Source organism: Carassius auratus, unplaced genomic scaffold, assembly GCF_003368295.1.
Source record: "Carassius auratus strain Wakin unplaced genomic scaffold, ASM336829v1 scaf_tig00001591, whole genome shotgun sequence".
NCBI lineage: Eukaryota > Metazoa > Chordata > Actinopteri > Cypriniformes > Cyprinidae > Carassius > Carassius auratus.
Genome location: NW_020523372.1, coordinates 1,423,992 through 1,448,158, shown reverse-complemented (window position 1 = coordinate 1,448,158; position 24,167 = coordinate 1,423,992). Strand labels below are relative to the sequence as shown.

General features: G+C 37.9%; 1 protein-coding gene and 1 pseudogene across 4 annotated transcripts in view; one reads left to right on the top strand and one right to left on the bottom strand.

The window, feature by feature from the left end:
- The window catches only part of srpk1b (SRSF protein kinase 1b), a 37,157-nt gene extending 20,508 nt beyond the window's left edge, over positions 1 to 16,649 (top strand). For 3 of the 4 annotated variants that reach the window (XM_026242462.1, XM_026242463.1, XM_026242461.1), the window contains 13 exons: positions 2,737 to 2,845; positions 2,943 to 3,030; positions 3,281 to 3,368; positions 3,633 to 3,739; positions 3,809 to 3,974; positions 5,284 to 5,309; positions 5,414 to 5,621; positions 8,645 to 9,052; positions 11,738 to 11,838; positions 12,044 to 12,151; positions 13,503 to 13,572; positions 15,093 to 15,185; positions 15,446 to 16,649. In XM_026242462.1, coding sequence (XP_026098247.1) covers positions 2,737 to 2,845; positions 2,943 to 3,030; positions 3,281 to 3,368; positions 3,633 to 3,739; positions 3,809 to 3,974; positions 5,284 to 5,309; positions 5,414 to 5,621; positions 8,645 to 9,052; positions 11,738 to 11,838; positions 12,044 to 12,151; positions 13,503 to 13,572; positions 15,093 to 15,185; positions 15,446 to 15,630 — 1,757 coding nt within the window. In that variant the 3' untranslated portion in view covers positions 15,631 to 16,649. The remainder of the gene's footprint in view (positions 1 to 2,736; positions 2,846 to 2,942; positions 3,031 to 3,280; positions 3,369 to 3,632; positions 3,740 to 3,808; positions 3,975 to 5,283; positions 5,310 to 5,413; positions 5,622 to 8,644; positions 9,053 to 11,737; positions 11,839 to 12,043; positions 12,152 to 13,502; positions 13,573 to 15,092; positions 15,186 to 15,445) is intronic. The other variant, XM_026242465.1, reaches the window with a different exon arrangement.
- Positions 16,650 to 18,004: 1,355 nt separating this feature from the next.
- On the bottom strand, positions 18,005 to 20,485 carry LOC113069349 (LHFPL tetraspan subfamily member 5 protein-like; annotated as a pseudogene).
- Positions 20,486 to 24,167: the final 3,682 nt, after the last annotated feature.

Here is a 24,167-nt window from a genome sequence, read left to right as displayed (position 1 = left end):
TAAAGTTGCAAGCAACCCCCTGCCCCCAAAAAAGAAACTGTTTAGGTTTTAGGTACTTTTAGGTACTTTTAGGACCGCACGCCATCCTAGACGGGACCGCCTTGTGGCCAGAAATTTGTGCATCCTGTGTGCTTTTGTCATTGGCGGAGCAGTCGGTCCATCCCACCTTTCCAGTAAATACAACTTGTGATTGGACTGTACGTCACCAGACAGCAAGCATTGGCCAAGAGCAGAAGGCCCTCCCTCCAGGCTTTTTTTTTTTTTTTTTTTTTTTTTTTTAAGTTGCGAGTTTGCGAAGCTTCATTTTCGCTCGGTCTGAGTTTCAGACTAGAACTGCATGACAATGCTGCCACAAATCACGTGAGTCGCAAGCTCGCAACTGTGTGGGCGTATCTCCGCAAAGTTGGTGTTGTAAACTCGGCTCTGAAAAAATTGTCTGCAATAGGAGTGCAAATGTAATGTAATAAGTTTCACCCTTTTCGAACCTCAACTTTCAGAGTTTCAAAACTTTTTTTCACCTATTCGCACACCAGTTTTCAGATCACTATTTACAAGGTTTCAAATCTTGAAAACAAACTATACACTGGGAGAACAGTGACAAATTCGAAACTCAGAAAAAATGATTGCACAACACCGTTAAAAAGAGTGTTGCACTTCTGAAGAAAAGAAAGTCAAAAACAAAATTATGTTTGCAGAGATGTAAATTTTTTTTTACCACTTTGCAAGCCTGCAAAGCTCGGTTTTGGAGTTTCAAAAAAAAATTTCACACATTCGCACACCAGTTTTCAAATTAGCATATACAAGGTTTCAAACCTGGAAAACAATCTAATACAGGGGGAATAATACAGGTTTGCAGAGATATTTTTATTTTTTTACATTTTGCAAGCTTATTTTTCTCTTATTTTTCGATCTTGCAAAACTTTTTTTGTAAGATTTTGAGTTTTCAAACACTAAGTTTGGAATCATGGCAGGATTTTAATCCCATATGTTTCCCGCCACCGCCATGTTGTTGAATCAAAAATACTTTGTTTGTCCTTCCAAAAGAGGTCACAACTACAAATCAGTGGTTAAGTTGTATTTACAGCACTGTTTCAGAACAGTTCAATCCAAATAGATTTGTGCAACGCATTTTATGGAGGACTGTTTCCTTATGACTTTGAGCAGTGTAGAGTAGCATTTCTCAATTCCAGTCCTCCCGCCCCCCTGCTCTACATATTTTGTATGTTTCTTTTATGGATTGAAATGTTTATTCTATTCGAACATAAGTGCAATGCGAAGTAGACCTGCCATGATTCTGCTATATTCTGCCATGATTCCAGTTCGAAGAGAACATATGTTCCATTCAAAGTGCATTGAAGTGTGTGAGACGTGAATTTAAATTGTATTTATTTACAGAGGTATATGATGTCACACTTGTCCATGTGTGAAGACGTTGCTAAGCGGAAATCTGTAAATGAATGTTCCTAAGTGAAGTAAACTTCAGCAGATTTCTCCTGCTCAGGGAGTAGGGAGCAATGAACACTGTGTAGGGACCATGTCAATGGGAACACAGTTCATACATGGAGCTCACTTCTAACGAGCTGATTATCTGAATCAGGTGTGTAAATAAACAGAGACATGCTAAATATGCATAGCTGTGGGCGCGAGGACTGGAATTGAGAACCGCTGGTTTAGAGTAGCACTTGTTGTTTGTCATTTCTCCGATAACGAATGCAGACATGGTTTTATGTTTACGCAGCATGATGCAGTGCCTAAAACGCGTATAAGTCATTATAATCCGGAATTATACATCCCCACTGGATGCAACAAATGCCTTGTTTTTAAAGGGATTTAGTCCTGTCGCACAGTGTTCTGACTGGGACACGCATCACAGTATGACAAGGGGCGTAACATTTACATCACGCGCTTGAGGCATTCGGCTAATCACAAATCACTGGATTGCTGGCCAATCAGAGCACACCTCGCTTTTCAGACTGATGAGCTTTGTAAAAAAAATAAAAAAATTTTTAGAAAGGTGGGGCATAGAGAAACAATGTACATTATGTGGAAAATGTTTTTTGAACCTTGAACCACATGAAAGCATTTAATTTCACCAAATACACAAGTGTTTTGTTTTTTTTTGAAACAACATCATATGACATCTTTAAAAAATGAAATAGAGGATTTTTTTAATCGAATACTTGAGGAGAATCGAGGAATTGTTGCAGCCCTGTTTAAGACATATTATTAGAATTATTATAAATGATTAAATCGTTGATTACGTTTAGATTTTTTTTTTTTTTTCAATGAAATACTACTATTATTTAATAATAACCATTGTCATCATAATCAAGTTGATCTATAATCACAATATGAATTCTATTGCCAAGTTGTAACACCCTTAAGAAGAACAGCAAACTGGATCTTAAAACACATGATGTGTTTTGTTTCTCTGAAATTTGTTTAATAAACAAAAGAGTGAACATAGATATGATTACATTTTGGGAGAGTTGAACTACATAACATTTTAGAACTTGAATTACCTGACTTTGTAGTTAAAGATCATGCCACACTGTTTAACCAAGTTAAAGACTTGTATTGAAGTCATTTCATGTATGAATATTGTTTTTAATAAATTGTATTTTTTAAATAAAATAATATATCTGGAAAGTTTTCATTTTTTACCCTTATATCCAAATAATTCCAGATGTTTTATTGCTAACAGTGTTTTCTAACAACCAAAACCTCATTTTCTAGGTGGTTATCACCATGTGAAAATCGGCGACCTGTTTAACGGACGGTATCATGTAATCCGCAAGCTGGGATGGGGCCATTTTTCTACTGTTTGGTTTGCTTGGGACATACAGTACGTTAACTTATCTGTCTGTTATATCTTTTTCTTCCTGCAATACAATTTATGAATGAAATGTGTACTGAGAAGAAATGTATTGTTTTGGTTGCAGAGGGAAGCGTTTTGTGGCCATGAAAGTGGTTAAGAGCGCAGAGCACTACACTGAAACAGCACTCGATGAGATCAAGCTCCTGAGAGCGGTGAGTTCCCCCAACACCAGGGCTGATTTACAAACCATTACCAAGCATTATTCCCGAGACCATTTAGTGTCAGATGAATTGGAGAGCGTGGTGGGAAAGTAATGAAAGTCAGGTGTATCCACATCCCCCGAGGAAAGTGGTTTCATCAAATAAAAACACTGTTAATTTTGTAATAAACCAAAGATAAAGATTTTATCTTTAAAACTGTCTGAGGCCTGATATCTTTTTTTCCCCCATCTGGTGGATTCAGGTCAGGAACACAGACCAGAATGATCCCAGCAGGGAGAAAGTGGTGCAGTTATTGGACGACTTCAAGATCTCGGGTGTGAACGGGACCCGTATCCTTTCAGTGCCACTGTTTATCGAACAGGTTTCCTTTGATTTTCTGAGAGGTCCGCAGGTGTTTTTCTAGAGCACTCTGTATTCACTTCTGTACAGGATGCAGTTTTCAGCTGCCGGCATCTCTTGATCTACAGCTGTGAGAGTAGGCGCTTTGCCCAGATTTAGCTCAGCTCGCTCTTTTATTTGTGAAGTGCAGCTTGTAATGATCTGGAGCTCTTGGCTTGTGTTCTTCATCAATTCTCTTTAACATACGCTGTCAGATGTGTGTATGGTGTTTGAAGTTCTCGGCCACCATCTGTTGAAGTGGATTATCAAGTCCAACTACCAGGGCCTGCCGCTGCCGTGTGTCAAGAGCATTATTCGACAGGTATGTGTTTCTGCTCAGAATCATTAGATGTGCTTTACTGCAGGTCAAACCAACATTTTCTCCGCGTAGGTTTTGCAAGGCCTGGACTACCTGCACACCAAGTGTAAGATCATTCACACTGATATAAAGCCAGAAAACATCTTGATGGATGTGAATGAGGCGTACGTCAGAAGACTGGCCGCGGAGGCCACGGAGTGGCAGAAATCTGGAGCTCCTCCCCCTTCTGGATCCGCAGGTGACGGCAAAAGCTGCTCTTAGAACAGGATTATTAACAGATGGGAGAAAACTTCTAATGTCACTATTATTATTAATGTTATTAATAAAGGTGCCATAGAATGGAAAAGCGTATTTGTCTTGGCATAGATTAATAATAAGAGTTCTGTACATGGAGGTGACATACTGTGAGCATCAAACACTGTTGTTTCCTCCTTATGTAAATCTTGTGCATGCAAAGAACACTGAAAAAGAGGGGAATCCCAACAAATCACTGACTGTGATGTTACATTCGGGATCATTAATGTTTACGCCCCCAACATTTGCATAATGTACACCAGCCCATGTTCTAGGCCAGCCGGACCGGCACAGCTGAATCATCCATGCAGTGTTGCCAGATATTGCTATTAAAACAAACGAAAACCGATAAATAAATAAACCAAAATTATTTATCCACAGCAGAGAGCTTTATAATCTATAATAGAACTGGCCAGTTATTAAAAATGTATTCTGTTCAGTGGGTTATGACAAAGTTTGCATAATATATATTTTTTTAGAGTAGTCAAGCAAGTATATATTTTTAAACTTATTAATTACACAAGTGGTGCATAAATTGATCACAAATTAATTGCACATCAAATATGGTTGAGAAATTACCTCTTAAAGGATCATTTAAAGTCATCATTGTGTTTAATGGGGAAACATCAAATAAATTGGCATCATTTTGTATAAATGATTCAGAAAGTCTTTTTAAAGCAGAATAAAAATTATTATTTCATGTTATGTTATAAAATTTAAAATATGATATATAATTATTATAGAATGTTTATTGGAAATATTACTAAATTATTACAAGTACTGAATTTGCTAGAAGTCACAAAACAAGTAATTTTTTGGTTATAAGCCATATATCTAGCATCTAGACTGTCAGGATGTTTCTGAATGTTCTGTTGTATTGGTCTGACTTCGAACATGCTGAAAACAGTATGTCAGTGTGAAAATGTAATGGTTCTGATATCAGTGAAAGACTGCTGTTTTATATAGCTGAAACTTCACATCCATTCACCTCTTCTGACACCTCAGCAGAGAACATCTCCATTGATTCATTCTGCAGAGTGACGTAAAGTCTGCAGGGTGTTTCTAAATGAAGAGCGGTGACTCATGAACTCCTCTGAACAACTGAAGGAAGACACATTCTTTGGAGAACCTCATATGCACTGCTTTTGAACTCTGTGTAGCCACTGAAAACATGTCCTGCTTTCATGATGTCGATAGTGCACAACAAGATGCTGATGTTGTCTTCTCTGTTTCATCTTCTTCCTCTATTGCAGTGAGTACAGCTCCAGCCCCAAAACAAGTGAGTGTTCCTCAGAGATGAGTTCTTTAGCATCTTTCATGATGTCCATCGGTAGTTCATTCACACATAAGTTCATAGAAAAGTTAAAAGATTGTTTTCTTCAGATGGGCAAAATGTCGAAGAACAAGAAGAAAAAGATGAAGAAGAAACAGAAGCGTCAGGCTGAGCTCTTGGAGAAGAGGATTCTAGAGATAGAGGGGCTGGAGAAAGGGCCTGAGGGGGGAGAAGAGGAAGAGGAGGATGAAACGGAGACGCCCGACAGCCCCCCGTCAGTCCCCACCCTGCATGACATCACAGCAGAGGCCACGCTGGGTGAGTGAACATCAACTCAGACGTGATTATTAGTGCTGTTAGAGAAAATAATTAGTTAACGGCTAGTCTTTGGGAAAACGGAACATCCAAACGCTCGTCTACAACTCATCGACCTCAAATATGGCTTATTATCTGAAATATGCAAGTAGTAACTTTACATGGCCGCTCAATCTAATATTAACCTAGAGAAATGTGTGCTATTCAGTGTCTGTGTGGAGTGTGGAAGCTGAACAGTAGCGCTCACTGCAGGACGGATGGAGGCACCGCTGCGCTCACCTGCTCTTAAAATGCCCCTATTATGGATTTTTTTTTTTATTATTATTCTTTCATGCAGTATTTAACACAGCTCTAACAAGTTGTTTTTTAAAATGAATCCCATCATTCATTATGAAACACTAGCATATTGCCCACCCACTTTTTTTGCGTTGGTCTGAATGAACATGTAAATTCATTCTTTGCCACTAGGTGCCGCTTTTGGAGCAGTACACAAACACTGCTTTGTCAGGCATTACAGGCATGATTAAATGATATTTGACCAATCACTGCAGATCAGCGTCATGCAAAGGAGGGGTTAGGGAAAATTTTTTTTAGCAAATAAATAATAATTTTTTGACCTTGCAAGCATTTCAACCTGTTGTTGGGAACTTCCAAAACCAAAATATGAATGCTTCATTACCCATAATATGGGCACTTTAAAGTACTCCCTCTATTTTGGTCATAGAGATAAGATTAACACATCTTTGAAATCAGTAAAGACTTGACTTTTATTTGTTTGCTCACAATAACATCAAAACATTGTGCTTTTTTTGTATAATAATCAAAGCAAACAGGATGCTCTTTCTGCTGTCTCGGTCTACGTGAAGTTGAGCACGAAACTCTGTGTATGCTTGCCTTACAAATATAAAAAAAAAAAGTCTATAGACAGTGAAATGTCTACTTTTGAATAAACTAATTCAAATGGAAAGCAAATTTTCTCAGATCTGTATGAAATGGATATATATTAGTGCTGCAACGACGCGTCGACGTCATCGATTACGTCGACTACAAAAATACGTCCGACGTGCGTAAAATGCGTCAACGCGTCACACTGTTTGTTTACATCTCGCGTAATGGCATACTGGGAATGGAGAAAGTTGCATTCTATCACAAAAACAGAGTTATCAAAAGTATGGGAATGCTTTAAACAGAGGACAAATAAAATGGCCCTTTGTTCCCTTTGCAAAACCGATATGGTGGACCACGGCAGCACAACTGCGATGCGCGAGCACCTCAGAAGAAAACATCTTGGCGCTCTCTGGTGTTACGGTTTAACTGGTTACCGTGTGATCTGGTGACCAACTTCCTGGTTCAGGTCTGATATTCTTGTGCTTGCGGCATTCTGAAAAGTTTAGATGTTTTTAACTCGATGCGGTGCGGACGCGCTTGAAAAAACGAGCGCGTCACTTCCATTATGAGCGCGCTTATCGCGCACCTACATTGGAAATAACGAACTTGAGCGCACAAAAGACGTGATATGTGAATGGCCCCTTAAAAGACAGCAAGCCGCGTGACAACCGTCACAAACCACCGAGCTACCCCGAATCAGCTCCAGGTCTCTGGAAACCATGCTAAACCATAGCAGAACCCTGACTACATTTCATGGTTTGTGATGCTAAAGAACATTTCATGACGTATCAGACAACTGTAAATTTATAGCTACTGTGGTTTAATTATAAACGCTATCATAAACTCATATTTACCATAGTAAAATAATTTTCTTTTTTTATGATTATTTTATACTGTAAAAACTTCAACCACATACGGTAGGTTGAAAATGAATAAAGGTTGAAATATAATATTAGAAGTTGTACTTATATATTTTTTGTAAAGTTATCCAAAGGATTCATTAGCTAATTAAAAAAAAAATAACATTAGATTATTTATTTATTGTAATAAAAATAATCATTAGATTAGTCGACTAATCAAAAAAACAATCGTTAGATTAGTCGACAGAAAAAAATAATCGTTAGTTGCAGCTCTAATATATATGCATATAGGCGCATCCACTACTGTGGAGATGACGAGTCTGTGTTGCCGAGTTCATCTCTTATATCAAATACAAAGAAAGCACTAGTTTGTCAATGAATTATAAAATGTTAATCCAACCTCCTTACCGTTTTTCCCAGAAACATTCATAATCATTATATTCTGCTGTGTGCTGTGGCAAGTTTTATGCATGCGCTTATTATGCAATGTAGGCAATTAAATGCTCATTCTTATTACTACGAGTTGACCAGAAAACTTTAGTCGAGGACAGCCGTAATAACAACACTGACAGCAAGGCCCAAACTGTGCAGGTAAATTGCTTCTCATTCAATATAACAGAACAATTCAAAGTAAAAAAATAAAAATAATAAATAATTTCAATGAAAGAATATAGAAGAACTCTGCATAATGTATATACTGTATGTACATACACATATATGATACATATTCTCTCCAAATATATAACATTTTCTATTCTAATTTTCATTTTATATCATCTAATAATCCTTCACTGCATGCACTGTAATGCAGAACTAGATGTTGATTTGCAACCGCTATGATGGATTCAGTCAGTTCATTCAGGAAAGGATTCTTTCTTTAAAAACTGTTTTGTTATTTGATAAATCTAGCAAAGCACTCAGAACACCTTAGCAACGATTAATGCTCTGGAATCCATTAACAACACTTAGCGTAGGCAAATACCAGTTACATTTCCTTATACATATCAATCTAAAACAGTTACTACCATTATTAATTATGAAATGACACACTGGGCTTTGTTGTGAGATATTCTGTAATGCAGAAGAATGTCTGCTACTTTTCTTTGAGTTTAGTCACATCCTAGTCATTAAAAAAAAAAAAAAATGCTTCCAGCTACGGTCTTCATCAGTTATAACTGGTGCTGCTGCGCTCGAGTCAGAGTACTGTCGAGACACATCAGGGTTTTTACTCCGAGAATGTGTTGAAATCAAACATTTCTGAACTTCATTCCACCCCAGATGGCATCACAGATGGTTGGTCTCAGCACAGAGGCGCCATCAACGGTCACAGCAAGGGCCCTGAGGAAGAGCAGACCCTGGATCTCCAGCAGCAGACGAAGGACGACACCCCTGTGAACCCCTACGACAGCGGCGCTGAGGGCTCCGAGCCTACTAACCCCTATCCAGTGTGCAACGGCACCGCAGAGAACGAGCCCAGTCCTCCGTCCCCTGTCGCCACAGACGGTAATGGACCTTTGATTTGTGGCATGGTTGAGACACAGTGCCCTAGGGTACAGGATCAAGGGAGCCCCACGAAGGAGCTGAACTGCTCCGGTTCTGTTGAGGGCCCCAGGGCGGAGATGGGCCTCACCATGGAGGTGGACCCCAGCGCGCAGGCAGTCACAGAGGAGGAGAGTCTGAAGGACGGTCAGTGCGGAGCTCTCACTGGAGGAACACCCGTTCTCTCTCTCTCTCTCGCTCTCTCTCTCTCTCTCTCTCTCTCTCTGTGTTTTCCTACAGAGTCTCTAACACTGTCTGCTGAGCTAGAATCACTAACAGCCTGATTTTATGGTGTTGAATAATTTATTTTATTCCAGTGTTTAACCAGGTTCCCGTAGATCATACTATAAAATTATAAAGTTGCAGAGTTCCTCCAGTCATATCAGGGAATTACTTTTGAATTTACAGGCAATGAAATTAATAGGTTTTAAACGTTTGAAATAAATAATCAGTTAGACTAAGGTTAAAAATCAATAAATTAAAAACAACTTATTAATTATCAATTATATGCATGAAAATGTTTTTGGAAGAGAGGAAAAATGATATACAGTATATACATTGCCCTCCAAGTATTGGAAGAGTAAAGACAAATTTTTTTTCGGTTTTTCTGTTTCTGTTTGCTGTGTCCTGTTGCATTAATTCTTTAGATATTAAAAACAGGGAATGTGTCTTAAGCCCGGGACACACCAAGCCGAAGATTAGCCGTTTGCATTTTAAGGTCATATTCTTACTATTAACAAACCAGTAACTATGACTTTTGCCTCAATAAACTCTTAATTTACTACTTTAGTTAGTTAAGTAGTTAAGTTTAGGTATTTGGTAGAATTAGGGATTTAGAATATGGTCATGCAGAATATGTGTTTTATAAATACTAATAAACAGCCAATATGTTAATAATATACATGCTAATAAGCAACTAGTTAAATGGGTCATATGATGCTTTTTTTAAAATATCATTATTTTGTGTATTTGGTGTAACAGAATATGTTGACATGCTTTAATGTTCAAAAAACACATTATTTTTCAAATACTGTACATTATTGTAGGTCCTCTATGCCCCGCCTCTCTCAAAGGCATAGTTTTCTACAAAGTCCCTCCTTCTGACAAGTTCAGTCTGCTCTGATTGGCCAACTGACCCAGTGCGTTGTGATTGGCCGAACACCGAAAGCACTTATTAATAAAAATGTACATGGCATCATATGACCCCTTTAATAGTGAGAATTGGTTCCTATACTAAAGTGTTACCAAAAAGTTATTTCTTATTGCTGTTGTCTTGAAGTCTTACAGTCAGCATGAAATGTCCTATTGTGTATAATACATCAGTGGATGTTAATCAAAACAAAAATGTTTATATTTTATCAAAAAGCAATAATGTGCTCCAGCAGTGAAAATACTTTTTCTTTTTTGCCTGATGTCAGCAGTCTCTTATCTTGCATTCGTTTTAACTTGAAAAGTAGTCATTACCAACTTCCTCGTGGGAAAAGTGCATCCGGATGCCACTTGAAGTCAGTCTTTCCATTTACAGACTTGTGTGAAATTCCACAACAGAAAGATCTAGGGCTTCACATACAGTGGCGCACAGCTATTCACAATAATGACACATGTTCATTTTTCAAGTTTAGAAGTGCATCACATCATGTAATTATTAGCTTTTGATTATGGTTTCATGTTGACTTGAATTCCTGCTGGTTTGATTTGGATGTTACAGGATTGCCCATTGCAAGTTTCACTCAGTTAAAGGTGCACAATGCGATTTTTGCCAAATTATGTTGATATTTTCAATCACTAAAACAAACACCCATACCCCAACATGACCTCGCCCCTATTTTGATATCCGCCCCACAAGTATGTCCACAACCATGGAAACAATGATTGCGGAAACAAGTGAAGATGACACAAGCATATTCAAACAAAAAATCTCTATCTATAGTCGATTAGCCAATATCTTGCACTTTAATTCGAGCGCTCTCTTCTCTCTATCATAACAAGACATGACCCCTTTCTGCTAATTGGCAACAAATGTGTTTTGGGACCTTGTCCGACGCTGTGGTCAGAAGCATTTTTCAAATATTGCCTAGAGTATCTTTTGAAGGCAGGGCAAGTGATTTGGTTCAAAAACATTTTTTGTTATGCTGGTTTAAAGTCTCTTTAACATCCCGATAGCAATCACTTAGTTAAGTGGTTTAAGTTAAGTATATGTATTTACATAATCTGTGGAATGCATAGGACCATAAAATGTTCGTCCAATCAGTTTGTTTGGTCCGATGACTACGATTGGCTATCCTACCTGCCTGTGAATGCATGTATTTGCATGCATCCAAGCGCTCTGTTCACACAAACATGAAACCAAGCAAGAATAGAAGGCGTTATTATTGTAATACTATGCACTTTGTACTGTAACGTTTTCTCACCTGTGAACAAGACATGAGGAGGTAATCTGATAGCGTTGCATTCGTCTCTCATGGTGTTACTGGTTAGTGCTGGTCTGCCTCGGCGGGTTCATGTGTTTTGTAGGAGGTGTGGCTTTGGAGAGTGATTTTCAGGGAGGGTGATATCTTGCGCTTTAATTTTCCTTCTGAAATTGGCTATCCTGCTATTAAATCAATAAGACAAGCAGTTAACTATAAGTTACTGGTGTCCTAGTGTCTTCATCATGATGCTCTGGTTTTTCAAGGCTGATAAAGATTAATAGCGAGCTGCTGCTTTAGACTCAACATCCTACAAAGCTTTATGATTGAGCAAACAGATTGACCCTCACAGGAGCCAAGCCAGAATATGTGTGTGTTTTATTGACTCTAAAACTATCTTTCTCGTTCTTCTCTTGTATTGCAGCTAAGATTGCAGCAGGAAACCTGCTGGTCGACCCCCTGGATCCGCTAAATGCTGATAAGATCCGAGTGAAAATCGCTGACCTGGGCAACGCCTGCTGGGTGGTGAGTGTGCATTTGAGGTTTCCATGCATTTACACCAGAAACAACTCAGTCAGAGTGTTAAAGTAATAGTCCACCCCAAAACAGAGATTCTGCCAACCCTTGACTGGATTGATTGATTGATTGAGATGCTGATATCCTCATGGGTAGTCATGCCTCACATCTGTGTCAGCGGTTGCTTCTTCTAACTCTTGTTTGTCATCATCAGCACAAGCACTTTACAGACGACATTCAGACGCGGCAGTATCGCTCTCTGGAGGTGTTGATTGGAGCAGGATACGGCACCCCAGCTGACATCTGGAGCACAGCTTGCATGGTGCGTTTAAAGACAGCTGACTGAGATTTATTCAGAGCCTATATTGAAAAATAATAAGTAAATAAAAAGGACTAGGTGTGAAGTGTGCAGTTCCAAAACATCACATTTTCAAATTAGCAGCTCTGTTGCAAAGCCCAGTGAGCTGAGTTTTGTGTTAGCATGCCGTTAAAGTAATGACTCGATACTCTAATTTGAATTCTGGTAGCTTTAAGTTAGCATATTGCTAGCATAATGATTGAGTACTTAAATTTGATTACAATAGTTTTGCGTTAACAAAAGGTAATTTAATTCTAGTACAGTTTTGTTAACATATTTGAACATTTTGTGTTAGCATTTTGCTAATAATTCGATAAACAAATTTAATTCCAGTAGTTCTGCATTAGCATGATGCTAAGGTAGTGACTCAATACCCAAATTTCATTGTAGTAGAGTTTTGTTAACATTTTTGCTTAAGTATTGACTAGATACTCAAATTAGATTTTTATAGTTTTACGTGAACATTTTGGTAATGATTAAAAAATAAAAATTATTCCAGTAGTTTGATTTTAATAGTTTTGCATTAAGATTTTGCTAAACGAATGATTCCATACACAAATCCAATTCCAGTAGTTTTGCATTAGTATTTTGAGAAGGTAGTGACTTGATAAACAAATTTTGGCTTGTGACGGAGAATGAGCGGTTATCTCTGCCGACTGGAAACTTTTCCAGGCTTCTTATTGATCAACATGGCTTTACGGTTGAGATTATATCGCCACCTGTTGGCTTGGCATGCTCTTGACAGTGCTCCATCGCATGCTTTTGCGTTTTCATGTGGACAGAGATTTTTTTAAACCGAAGGAGGTTCATAAAAAATATACAAATGTTTATAAAAATACCCGTGTATGTGTGTTATGTTAGCATATTTTTTAAAGTAACGACTTAACACTAAATTTAGATTTCAGTAGTACAATAGCATGTTATGACTTTTTTTTTCTCTTCACTATTTTGGAACAGCCTTAGTGTCTTAAAAAGCTGTGTAGTTCAGCAGCCTTTGTAACAGAGCTAATGTCCTGTCAGACTGAAGTCACAGATGTGGTGACTCTTTGACTGAATCTCAGAGCGTTTCATTGAGCGCTGCTCCCTCAGCCTTTGTCCTGCTTTGCGCTGCACAGACTCTGCACCTTTTTAAGCGGTAAGGCCAGTCCCACCGAGCGAGGTTAAACTCTTGTCTGTAACAACATTTCAAACCCACTGCGTAACAATCGTGTTGCAAGCTGCCCTTGCTTCAGTCAGCCTTCCACCTAGAGAATCTGATACTAGGATCGCTATGTCCACACACATGCATGCCTTCTCAAAGTGTGTCTCTCCCTAGGCATTTGAGCTTGCAACAGGCGATTACCTGTTTGAGCCTCACTCCGGAGAGGATTATTCCAGAGATGAAGGTAATTATTCTTCCACAGCTTGGGATTCAACCCACACAATTTAGCAGACCCACAGCCAATCAAAGCTCAAACTCATAAACATCACACTGCGCCCATTAATTAGCACTTGAACGAGAGCCATTACTAGACACCCAATGCATCCATTTCTCAAGCGCAGTGTAATATTTGCGCTGTCATTGTGGAGATGGCACTATGGAGTGAATGGCCAGAGAGGTTTTGACCTCTGAGCTGTTTTAAAAATAAACGTCTCCTGAAGTTTTAGCAGTTTTTGCGTTGCTGATTGGTCACAGTATTGCTGCTGTGCTGAAACATGCAATATATTAACTAGGAATGCAGTATATATCAATACCACATCAGCCTTAAATTATCAGTTTCAGTCGATATCATATATTCTTGCATATATCATTTTTATACTTGATTACATTTTCCATCATTAACACTCAAAAACACTAATAATCTTATATTTAATAAATATCAAAATGTATATAGTTTTTTCATATTGTACATATTTAACCCAGGAGCACAAAACCAGTCTTGAATCACTGGGATGTATTTTTAACAAAAGGCAAAAAAACATAATGCGTGTCAAAATGATCGATTTTTCATTTGTCAAAAATCATTAGGATATTAAGTAAAGATGATGTTCCATGAAGATATTTTGTGCATTTCCTACCATACATATATAAAAATGTCATTTTTGATTAGTAGTATGCATTGCTAAGAATTCATTTGGACAAATTTAAAGGCGATTTTCTCATTATTTAGATTTTATTTATTTTTTTTGCACCCTCAGATTCCAGATATTCAAATTGTTGTATCTCTACCAAATATTGTTAGATCCTAACAATCCATAATCAGTAGAAAGCTTATTTACTCCGCTTTAAGATTGACACTTAAAACTGGTTTTGTGGTGCAGGGTTACATATGCTGGGTAACACTTTATTTTAAGGAGTTCTTGTTAAACGTTACATCCACTTACTATTGTGATAACAATAAATTATGCATAATTACATGCAAGCAACCCTAGACCAAAACCTCACCCTAACCATATAGTAAGTGCATGTAGTTCATTAATATAACCAAAGACTATAGAATACCCAAGACATGTCACTCGTATAGTTTTGAATGGGGAAAAATACACCTTAAAATAACGTTTAACTTAATGTTGTTATGCCTTTGCATTTGAAAGGATTGATTTTATTTTTATACAAAATATCAAATTTGTATTTGTGTGTAATCCTGTTTTAATATTCGATGAATAGCGGCTTTCACAGTTTTAATAGTGCAGCTAAATGATAAATGTTTATTTTAGAAAATGTTTTTATGTATATTGTATCCTAGATTTTTATTACATGGTAATTCTTGTAAATAATTCATATATAAATGCCAACTCTAAATCAGTGGCAAGCATGAATTGGCAGGACGATAGCTAACATTTCTATTCAGGGGAATACTTTTAAAAGTTTGCAGCTTGTAAATGTCCGCAGCTTTTCCTCAATCCTCATTTCTATCGCAAACAGATCACATCGCGTTGATCGTCGAGCTGCTGGGGAAGATTCCTCGCAAACTCATCATGAACGGCAAATACTCCAAGGAATTCTTCTCCAAGAAAGGTACATCTGTCAGTAGACACTCAGTACATGATGAATTGCTTAGCTAATGCGTTTCACGTACTTGATAAACCTGCTGGCAGTGTTCAGTAGCTTTGTGTGAGTGTCACAGTTTGACTGATGGGGTATGTCTGCACTCCCATTATTAGTATGACTATACATGTTTAGTGTGCGTGTAAATGCATAGTCCATACAGCCGCTTTTATTTCTGTTGGGTTCCAGCTGTAACAACCTCTGACTGGATGTATTTATTGGTACGCTAGGTGACCTGAGGCACATCACCAAGCTGAAACCGTGGGGTTTGCAGGACGTGCTGGTCGAAAAGTACGAATGGCCCCGAGAGGAAGCCCAGAATTTCTCTGACTTCCTCCTCCCGATGTTGGACCTCATTCCAGAGAAAAGAGCAACGGCTGCCGAATGCCTCCGTCATTCCTGGATCGCCCCCTAGTGGGGAACAAACCCACTCACTGACAGACGCCGACTTAAGAGCTGTGCAGTCACAGCAGATATTAACAGCAAGTTACAGATCCAGTTCTCAAACCGGCGTCGCTTTTTTACATAATTGGTATCATTTGAGTGTACGTCATTTCAGTGGTTTGTGCTCTTGCTGATTTATCTAACAACCACTTTTCTATCAATATCAGTCATATCACAGGATGGTTTGAAACATCTCATCTTCTCAACTCTGTTTTCTTAGTGTTTGCAGTAAATCGCACTCAGTAGCTGATTGTACTGTTTTTCATTTTATTAAAAAACGATTGTTAAAAGCAGCTGTTTCCCATATCTTCACGAGGGGTATTACATCAGCTGTCTGAACGAAGGGAACACGAAAGGACGTTTTCGAAGTCCTGAGTGCGTTTCAGAAATCTTCATATTGAATGTGAGCTACTCAACAGCGCAAGAGAAACACACACTTGTATTTTTAACGCAAAGAGCAAATAGAAAATCTAAGAGAAATGCTAACCTTTCGTTTATTTATGTAAGGACTATCATGGATTGTGCAACAGTGAAAAGGACGTTTAACACATGAATGCCAGGGAGGAGTTTAGGGATCAAGGTCATTAGAAAATCTCAAATCAGTGAAAACGTTTCAAATTTTGTACAAACTCATACCAAAGAGTTGGTTCCTCACACGATCAGTGGTGTACAGTCTTAAGTCCCATTATTTGTGTACAGTTTTGCTATGAATGAATGGCTTAAGGAAAATGTTGGAGAATCACTGATTTCGAGATGCCTTGATGTGAATCTGCAATGATCTGTGCTTCTCTTTGAGCTGTTTGTTTTTTCACCGTGTTGCTTCAAGCGGCAGATTGTGAAGGGCCTTTGCTTTCTCTTTTGGACGAGGCAGTTTCATTTGACCTGCACATCATCTGCTTCTCCACTCTCTACTTTTCCATGAACGTCTCGCTGCACTGAACTAAAATAGTTTCTGTAGTAACTTCGAATAAAGTTTTTGAAATGGCAAAAGGATTTTGTAGCTTCATAATGTGCGCAAGCGTATCTGGTTTCATTTCAAAAAAAGGTTTCAATCTGCTCAAGTCTGCATTGTAAAGAGTGACTGCTTCCCTGTCTACACAGATTGATTTAAGCACAAGCATAGCTTCTTTTATGAGGTTTCTCATTCAGGAACAAAACCAGTGGTCTAGATTAGATCTGATCTGATGTCATTGTGGAGGAAACAAGAATGATCCTTAAGATTTAATGGAGTCTAAGCAGACAAAGTTAAAAACTGTTTTTGAGAGATCAGCTGAGTGCTAGTGTGAAGTTGAGGGAGAAACGAAGCTTCAAATCATCAAAGGCCTGTGCCCCTGCTGGTCAAAATGGGGTAAATGCAATGAAAACTCAGGTCAAACATGCATAAAACAGCTTTTACAAACCTAATGCAAATATTTTGACTAATTTTAATCTATCATATTATAGTCGTATTATACTGTACATGCTGTTTTGTCAGTATTCAGGGATGATTTTGTTTTATTTGTTCTTTGGATGGCTCATGCTAAACAGGCCAGTAAAAAAGCTAATTAACTACTATTTTTAACTACTATTGCTGTTTTAATATAAATAATTATTCGTTTTAATTATTCAAATGTCTCATTAAAACATCTACAGGTTTAGAAAACTTGAGATCGGGTAAAAAAAAAACTGTCCTTTGGACATTCTGTGGCGTCTTTTGAAAACATAATAAAAAAATGTGAAATTTACAATCTACTATACCTTCCTGCAGTGCTGCAAATCTTCAGCTTTAAAGATATGCTAATGCTGTAACAGGTCCTGATATGACTTTGAAGGTCAGTACATTTATGTGCAGGGGATCTTCATGCTTCCTCTAAAGACACACAAGAAAAAAACACAGCCTTGTATGAGGAATAATATGCAAACAGGAATAACATGATTAATAGTGTTTTTCTGTGTTGTTGCGAGTGACCGAGCACGCTAATGAAAGCACACAAAATGTACACACATCCGTCACGGCTAATAGAATTGATTTTACCAGCGCTGCATGTGGGAAGTGTGCCCTCAGTGATTACAGAGCTCTGCCACAGCTGGACGCTTGTCTCTCTGGGCATTGTTGTTTTTACACAGCAGAAGATACACACGCATTTATGTTTATTCATAAAAAAAAAGCAACTTTACATCAGAAAGAGCTGCAGCTTTAGTAAGATCAGATAAAATGGTGAAGGCTAGAACATAAGGTGCTGTAAAAAAAAAAAAAAAAAACCTAAACCAAACCATTTTTTATGGATTACATGATTGCATATTAACACAAGAACATACATGATTGTCAAACTCAATCCCATTCCAGTGTGAATCAAACGTAGTCAAAAAGTAGTCAGAATACATTAATTAAAATGTGTAATGCTACTAGTTATAATTTTTGTCATGTAGTTTTGTAGTCAGTAATGGATCTAGCCAGTCCTGGAGGTAACAGTAGTCTGTACCTTTCTTCTCCACCTGGAAGTCTTCTGGCAGCTGTGTGTCTTGATGGTTGTCCAGGAGGAAGGCCAGGAAAGATGATGATGACCTGAGGATGTACGCCCAGCGCACCTTGCAGTTACCAGCTTGTATTTATCTGTCCACACATCCTCTTCAGTCCCAGCCGTCTGGATAGATGAGTCACTGAAGATGGAGAAGAACCCAGACAGATATACATCAAATGAAGGGATTTTTGAAAAATCGGTTACATTTTTGTTTCTTAAAGTGTTTAGTGTTTTAGAATTGGTATATTATAGTTGTTTAAAATTGCAAACAGATTAAATAACCTTTGTCTTTTTTCAAGCTATAGTTCTGTTCAGAATTGAAAGTGCACTACGTTCAAGAGATTGGGCTCAGTAAGAAATTTCTTATCACTTTTATTCCAAATGGATTTAATAAATTGGTCAAAAGTAACAATACAGACTTAACATTGTTAGAAAAAAAAGCAAATGTATGTTCTTTTGAAGTTTCTACTCATCACAGAATGTTGAGAAAGAAAGTTTTCCAGAATGAATGACACTAAAGACTGGAGTTATGGTAATTATGCAATGAATTACATTCTGAAATATATTCAAATAGAAAAGAGCTGCTTGAAATTATAACAATTTCACAATATTACTGTTATTCCTGTACGTATTTGTGATCAAAAAACTTGCTTCTGTGATATTGCGCAATAAGATGCCATCAATATAATATCAATATAACAGTATAATACAATAGGTTTACATGACATATTTCGAAGAGGCATCCCCCCCCCCCCCCACACTCCTTACAAGAAATGATGTAATAAAATGTATTCAATTTGTTTCTATTCTTGGTCAATATGATGAAAATGTTAAATACTTCTGATCAACCCATCCTCAGAATTATTCACTGGAGAAAAAGCAAGACTTCTTCACATTAGAGTCAAAAATACTGTTGGATACCAGAAATACTCTGCATTGGGACTGTTGCCTGGCAACTTCAGCCACACTGAACTCATCGTTCATTATTCATATGACAATATACTCTGTGCAGGGCAGCTGGTGCTGCTGTGGGTATTACCTTACACTCGCTCTCATCATCACTTTCATTTATTGAGTATGCATTGCAAAGGTACTGTTATTTAACATGGTGTGATGAGAGGGTTATCCGTGTCCTCATTGACAACAAAACTTTAAAATATTAAATTTCACAATGCAGCACATTTTCCATAGCTTTTTTTCCACAATATATTCCATAGATGCTACTGTAAAGCAGCATTGCCTTTCAATAAGATGTGGAACTATCCAGGGTGCTGAAGTCCTGAGTAACCTCATGCAGTTCAGGACTGAAATAAAGCTGTTCTTTTCTCTATCCGGCCTCAAGAACGTTTGAAGCATCTGAAGAGTAAGTCAGTACTTAATAATTATAATATAATAACTACTATAATAACTTTTACAGATCATTGACTCACACTGTGTTGTATTAATAAAACTAAATCTTTAATATTTACATTTGCATTAAATAATATCGTAACAAAATATAAAAATTTGATGAAAAATTTTAGTTTTAAAGATTAAGAAAATTATAAAATTTCAACTAAAATTAAAACTAAAAATAACAAATAACAGCTAATTAAAATATGAATAAATGCTATAATAATATATAAATAATACAAAATGAACAATATATTTAAAAAACATTAAGAAATTACTGAATGTTATTGCATTACTTAATAAAATAATAAACAAAATCAGCACACAGTTTAAATCACTAAACAAAAAGCAACAAACAAATGCAACTTGGTTTAATATATCGTAAATTATAATTAATATAATATTTTTAAGAAAATATTAGATGTGTACAGATACTTACTGGGGTATAATAATATAATATAATATATTGGTGGTTCAATATTATTGATTATCATATTATAATTAATAAAACTCAAATTCAGGAAAATAGCTCACTAACCAGCTTCCGGCTGCCTCCATGTGCAGATCTTGTTCACGCTGCCTGAGCTGCAGAAGAAAAACAAAATAAACCAGACAATAGACCCTACAATCATCAGCAAAGAGATCCCAACGAAGAACATAACAGTTTTGAAGGCACCTGAAGAGATGGATCCAAAGTTCAAAGCACTGCCCTTACACACCAGCTCCCATGTGATGGGGTTCCCAATGCAGTAGTGAAAGAGCCCAAAGTAGCCTGACTGAGGGGTGTCAACAAGGCTGAATGAAGACCACCACACAGATGATGGCAAAGCAGATGGTGAAGACAGTCCACAGCACACTGATGGCCCTGAAGTTTCTTATATCATTTATGTGATAGATTTAGGCAGCCTCCTGGACTGATAATATTTTAGTCATGTTTGCTGGAGAAGATGGTCCACTGGAAGGTGTGCGAAAGAGGAACTCTCAGAGAGAAGACAACGAACAGCTTGGTATGTGAGAAACATGGCCAACTTCACACATTGTCTGGTAGTCGAATATAGAATTAATCAGCAATCTTCCAAAAGATTTTCTTGTTTCAATACACTGCTTTAAATAAAGATCAAAACATAAAAATAACAATATAAAAAAAAACTGCCATGGATATAAAATGTCTCCTTTCTGAAGGAAGTGTACAGCTCTGGGCTTTGAGAGATGCATTAGATAATGTAACTAAGAGATTTCTGTAAACTGAGTCTCCATCTGCAGGCATTAAGTGGTTAGATGTCTCCTCCAACAGTGTCCTTTCTTCATTCAGACAAACACTCTGGTAGTGTGAGATCACTGGATTATTAATTAATGGAGGTGTAGAGTTACGCTCTGGCTGCGTCTCAAACCTAGAGAGCTGACTCACCGTCTTTGACTGAATACCATGCACAAAAGACGAAGAGACAGTCAGGCAGACGGATGGAGAGACAGACAGATGGACGAATGGAGAGACAGACAGAAGAAGAGACAGTCAGGCAGACGGATGGAGAGACAGACAGACAGATGAAGAGACAGAGAGATGGATGGATGTACAGATGGACAGAGACAGATAGACGAAGAGACAGTCAGGCGGACAGATGGAGAGACAGACAGATGGATGGATGGACAGAGACAGACAGACAGACGAAGAGACAGACAGATGGACGGATGTACAGATGGACAGAGACAGACAGATGAAGAGACAGTCAGGCGGACAGATGGAGAGACAGACAGATGAAGAGACAGACAGATGAAGAGACAGTCAGATGGACGGATGGAGAGACAGACAGAAGAAGAGACAGTCAGGCGGACGGATGGAGAGACAGACAGATGGATGGATGGACAGAGACAGACAGACAGACAGACAGACGAATAGACAGACAGATGAAGAGACAGTCAGATGGACGGATGGAGAGACAGACAGAAGAAGAGACAGTCAGGCGGACGGATGGAGAGACAGACAGATGGACGGATGGAGAGACAGACAGATGGACAGAGACAGACAGACAGACAGATGAAGAGACAGTCAGGCGGACGGATGGAGAGACAGACAGATGGATTGATGGACAGAGACAGACAGACAGACAGACGAAGAGACAGACAGATGAAGAGACAGTCAGATGGACGGATGGAGAGACAGACAGAAGAAGAGACAGTCAGGCGGACGGATGGAGAGACAGACAGACAAATGAAGAGATGGACCGACTAATATTGGTACCCTTGATGAACAAAGTCAGCTGTGAAAATAAATCTGCATCATTTATATTTTTGATCTTTCATTCAAAAAATGTAAAATTCTAACCTTTCATTCAAAAAATAAATAAATATTGAAAATGGAGGGAAATCTAAAATAAAATAAAGCTGTTCTCCAGTGCGTGTTGGCCACAATTATTGGCACACGTAGAAATTCCTAAAATAATAAAAATCATAAAATAGTAAAATAGTAAAATGTCTCTAAAATTCTATTCCCATTCATATTTACATTTTTAACAAACCAGGGTTGATTAAGAGCATGCAATTGTACAGCCATGACTTCCTGTTCCACAGAATTAATGTAACTGTCCATCACAAGATGTAAAACTAAGGAATGGTTCTGATGTGCAGAACAAGATTCCTGAGCTTCATAAAATAGCAAGGGGTTGTAAGAAAAGGGATAAAGCATTGAAAATCCCTGTTTCCACCATCTATATCTCCCTAATGCATGGTGAGGAGGAGGCCAAAACCTCTCCAAGTATCACAGCTGGAGAATTACAGAGATTAGATAAGTCCTGGGGTCAGAAAGCCTAAAAAATATCAAAAAGCCCCTACATCACGAAATTGTTCAGGAGAGTTTCAAGAAAATCCTCCTTGCTCATCCAAACACAATATCCAGCATTTTCAGTGTCAGACATGACTGGAACTTCAAATGGCACTGGCTTATATAGTCAGATGAAACTAAAAATAGAGGTTTTTACCTCCAGACGGGTTTGGTGCAAACAGTGGATAAAATAACCCCATCCCCACGGTTAAATGCTGGATCTTTAATGTTGTGGGCCTGTTTTTGTGTTGGAGGTCCTGGACATCTTGTTCAGATGCATGGCATCATGGATTCTATCAAATACAAACAGATAAAAAATCTAAACCTCACAACCTCTGTTAGAAGTCTTATAAAGAAGTCTCATTTACCATTATTTTACTTCAGTGAAATGTTTGAAATGTATGTATTTTTTGAATGGAAGATAAACAGGATAAATGGTGCAGGTTTATTTTCACAGCTGCATTTACTCATGTTTACCAAGGGTTATTAAGTGAAGGGTGCTGTAGGTCTGGCTGTTAGTGTTTTCCTAGTACCATCATTCTATAGCAAGCTATCCAAACTTCCAGAAATAAAAAGACAGAAAGAACTAAACCCAAATATTCCACTGTCTCAGTGTGGAGTCAAACACAACGTTTTCCAAGCTATTCCTGTTTTGCAAGATTAGCCTTTTCCACAGGGTCCAATGACACTCAGCAGTATCATGCTTTATCCGTTAGGTGGCGCTGTAATATTGTGAAAACTCTACTAAACACTCAGACCAAGAGGGCTTTCAGCTCTGAGAATGCGTCTCATATTCAGTTGAAACAGTGATTCAGTAACTGTCCAATTATTCTATTACAGTCAAGTCCTCTGTTCAGAGTTCAGACAGAGTTTTATTAATGTTATGGTTTCATGTATACAGATATTGTGAGGCAAAATCAGATTAGCCCTGTTGTCAGTAAAATTATATGTGCAGACTACTACATAATCACGCTGCCAGTTTTAACAGTCCGCCCTTTTCCCATTTTTTTTAAGTGACAGAAAGGGACAAATAACATTGACATTTAGAGAGAATAATGTCACCATCCCCATCACCTGTCCCTCCGGTGCATAATTGCACTATAATTCATGATTAAAATATATGAACCAAAGGTGCTGGGACAATAGCACAATACAGTGGCCCCCTGGGGCTGAATAAGGAAATCAATGAAGTGCTCATCTGCCAAATTCAACCGTCCCACTGGCTTTGTCATGAAAAGCTGCCAGACGCACGTCAAGTGACGGACAGAACGTGCCATCTGCTGCTCTTGATAGCATTTCATAGGGCAGAGAAACAGCTTATTTCATTTGATCTTGTTGCTAAGTGTCACACCATGGAAAGCACTGATGAATTACAGTGAATGACACAACACCATTAGTACAGAAAGCTTCCTAATGTGAACTGACTGCGGTATGATATATTAACAATGCTTTGCAGCTTTGATGGTAATGGGATTTTCCTCTGGGACATTTAGGAACCACACGTTGCCCCTGCTATTCAACAAAGATTTCCTTAATAATGTTAAACCAAATGATATATGAACAAACTGATCTGTCACTTTTTATCACTTGTATCTCAGCAGTGTATTAAAACAGTTGCTTTCAGAGTAAAACAATAGATGATTTGGCTAGTTTGCAGTGATTTAATTCCAGCTTTCCTTTTCAAAGCCTTTTCCAGCTTTTCCTTTGGTATTGCAAATTCCCACCAAACACTTATTGAACTTGTTTTGAGAAGTGGTGTACTTTGAAAGGCTAAACTATTATTAGACTATTGTAAGA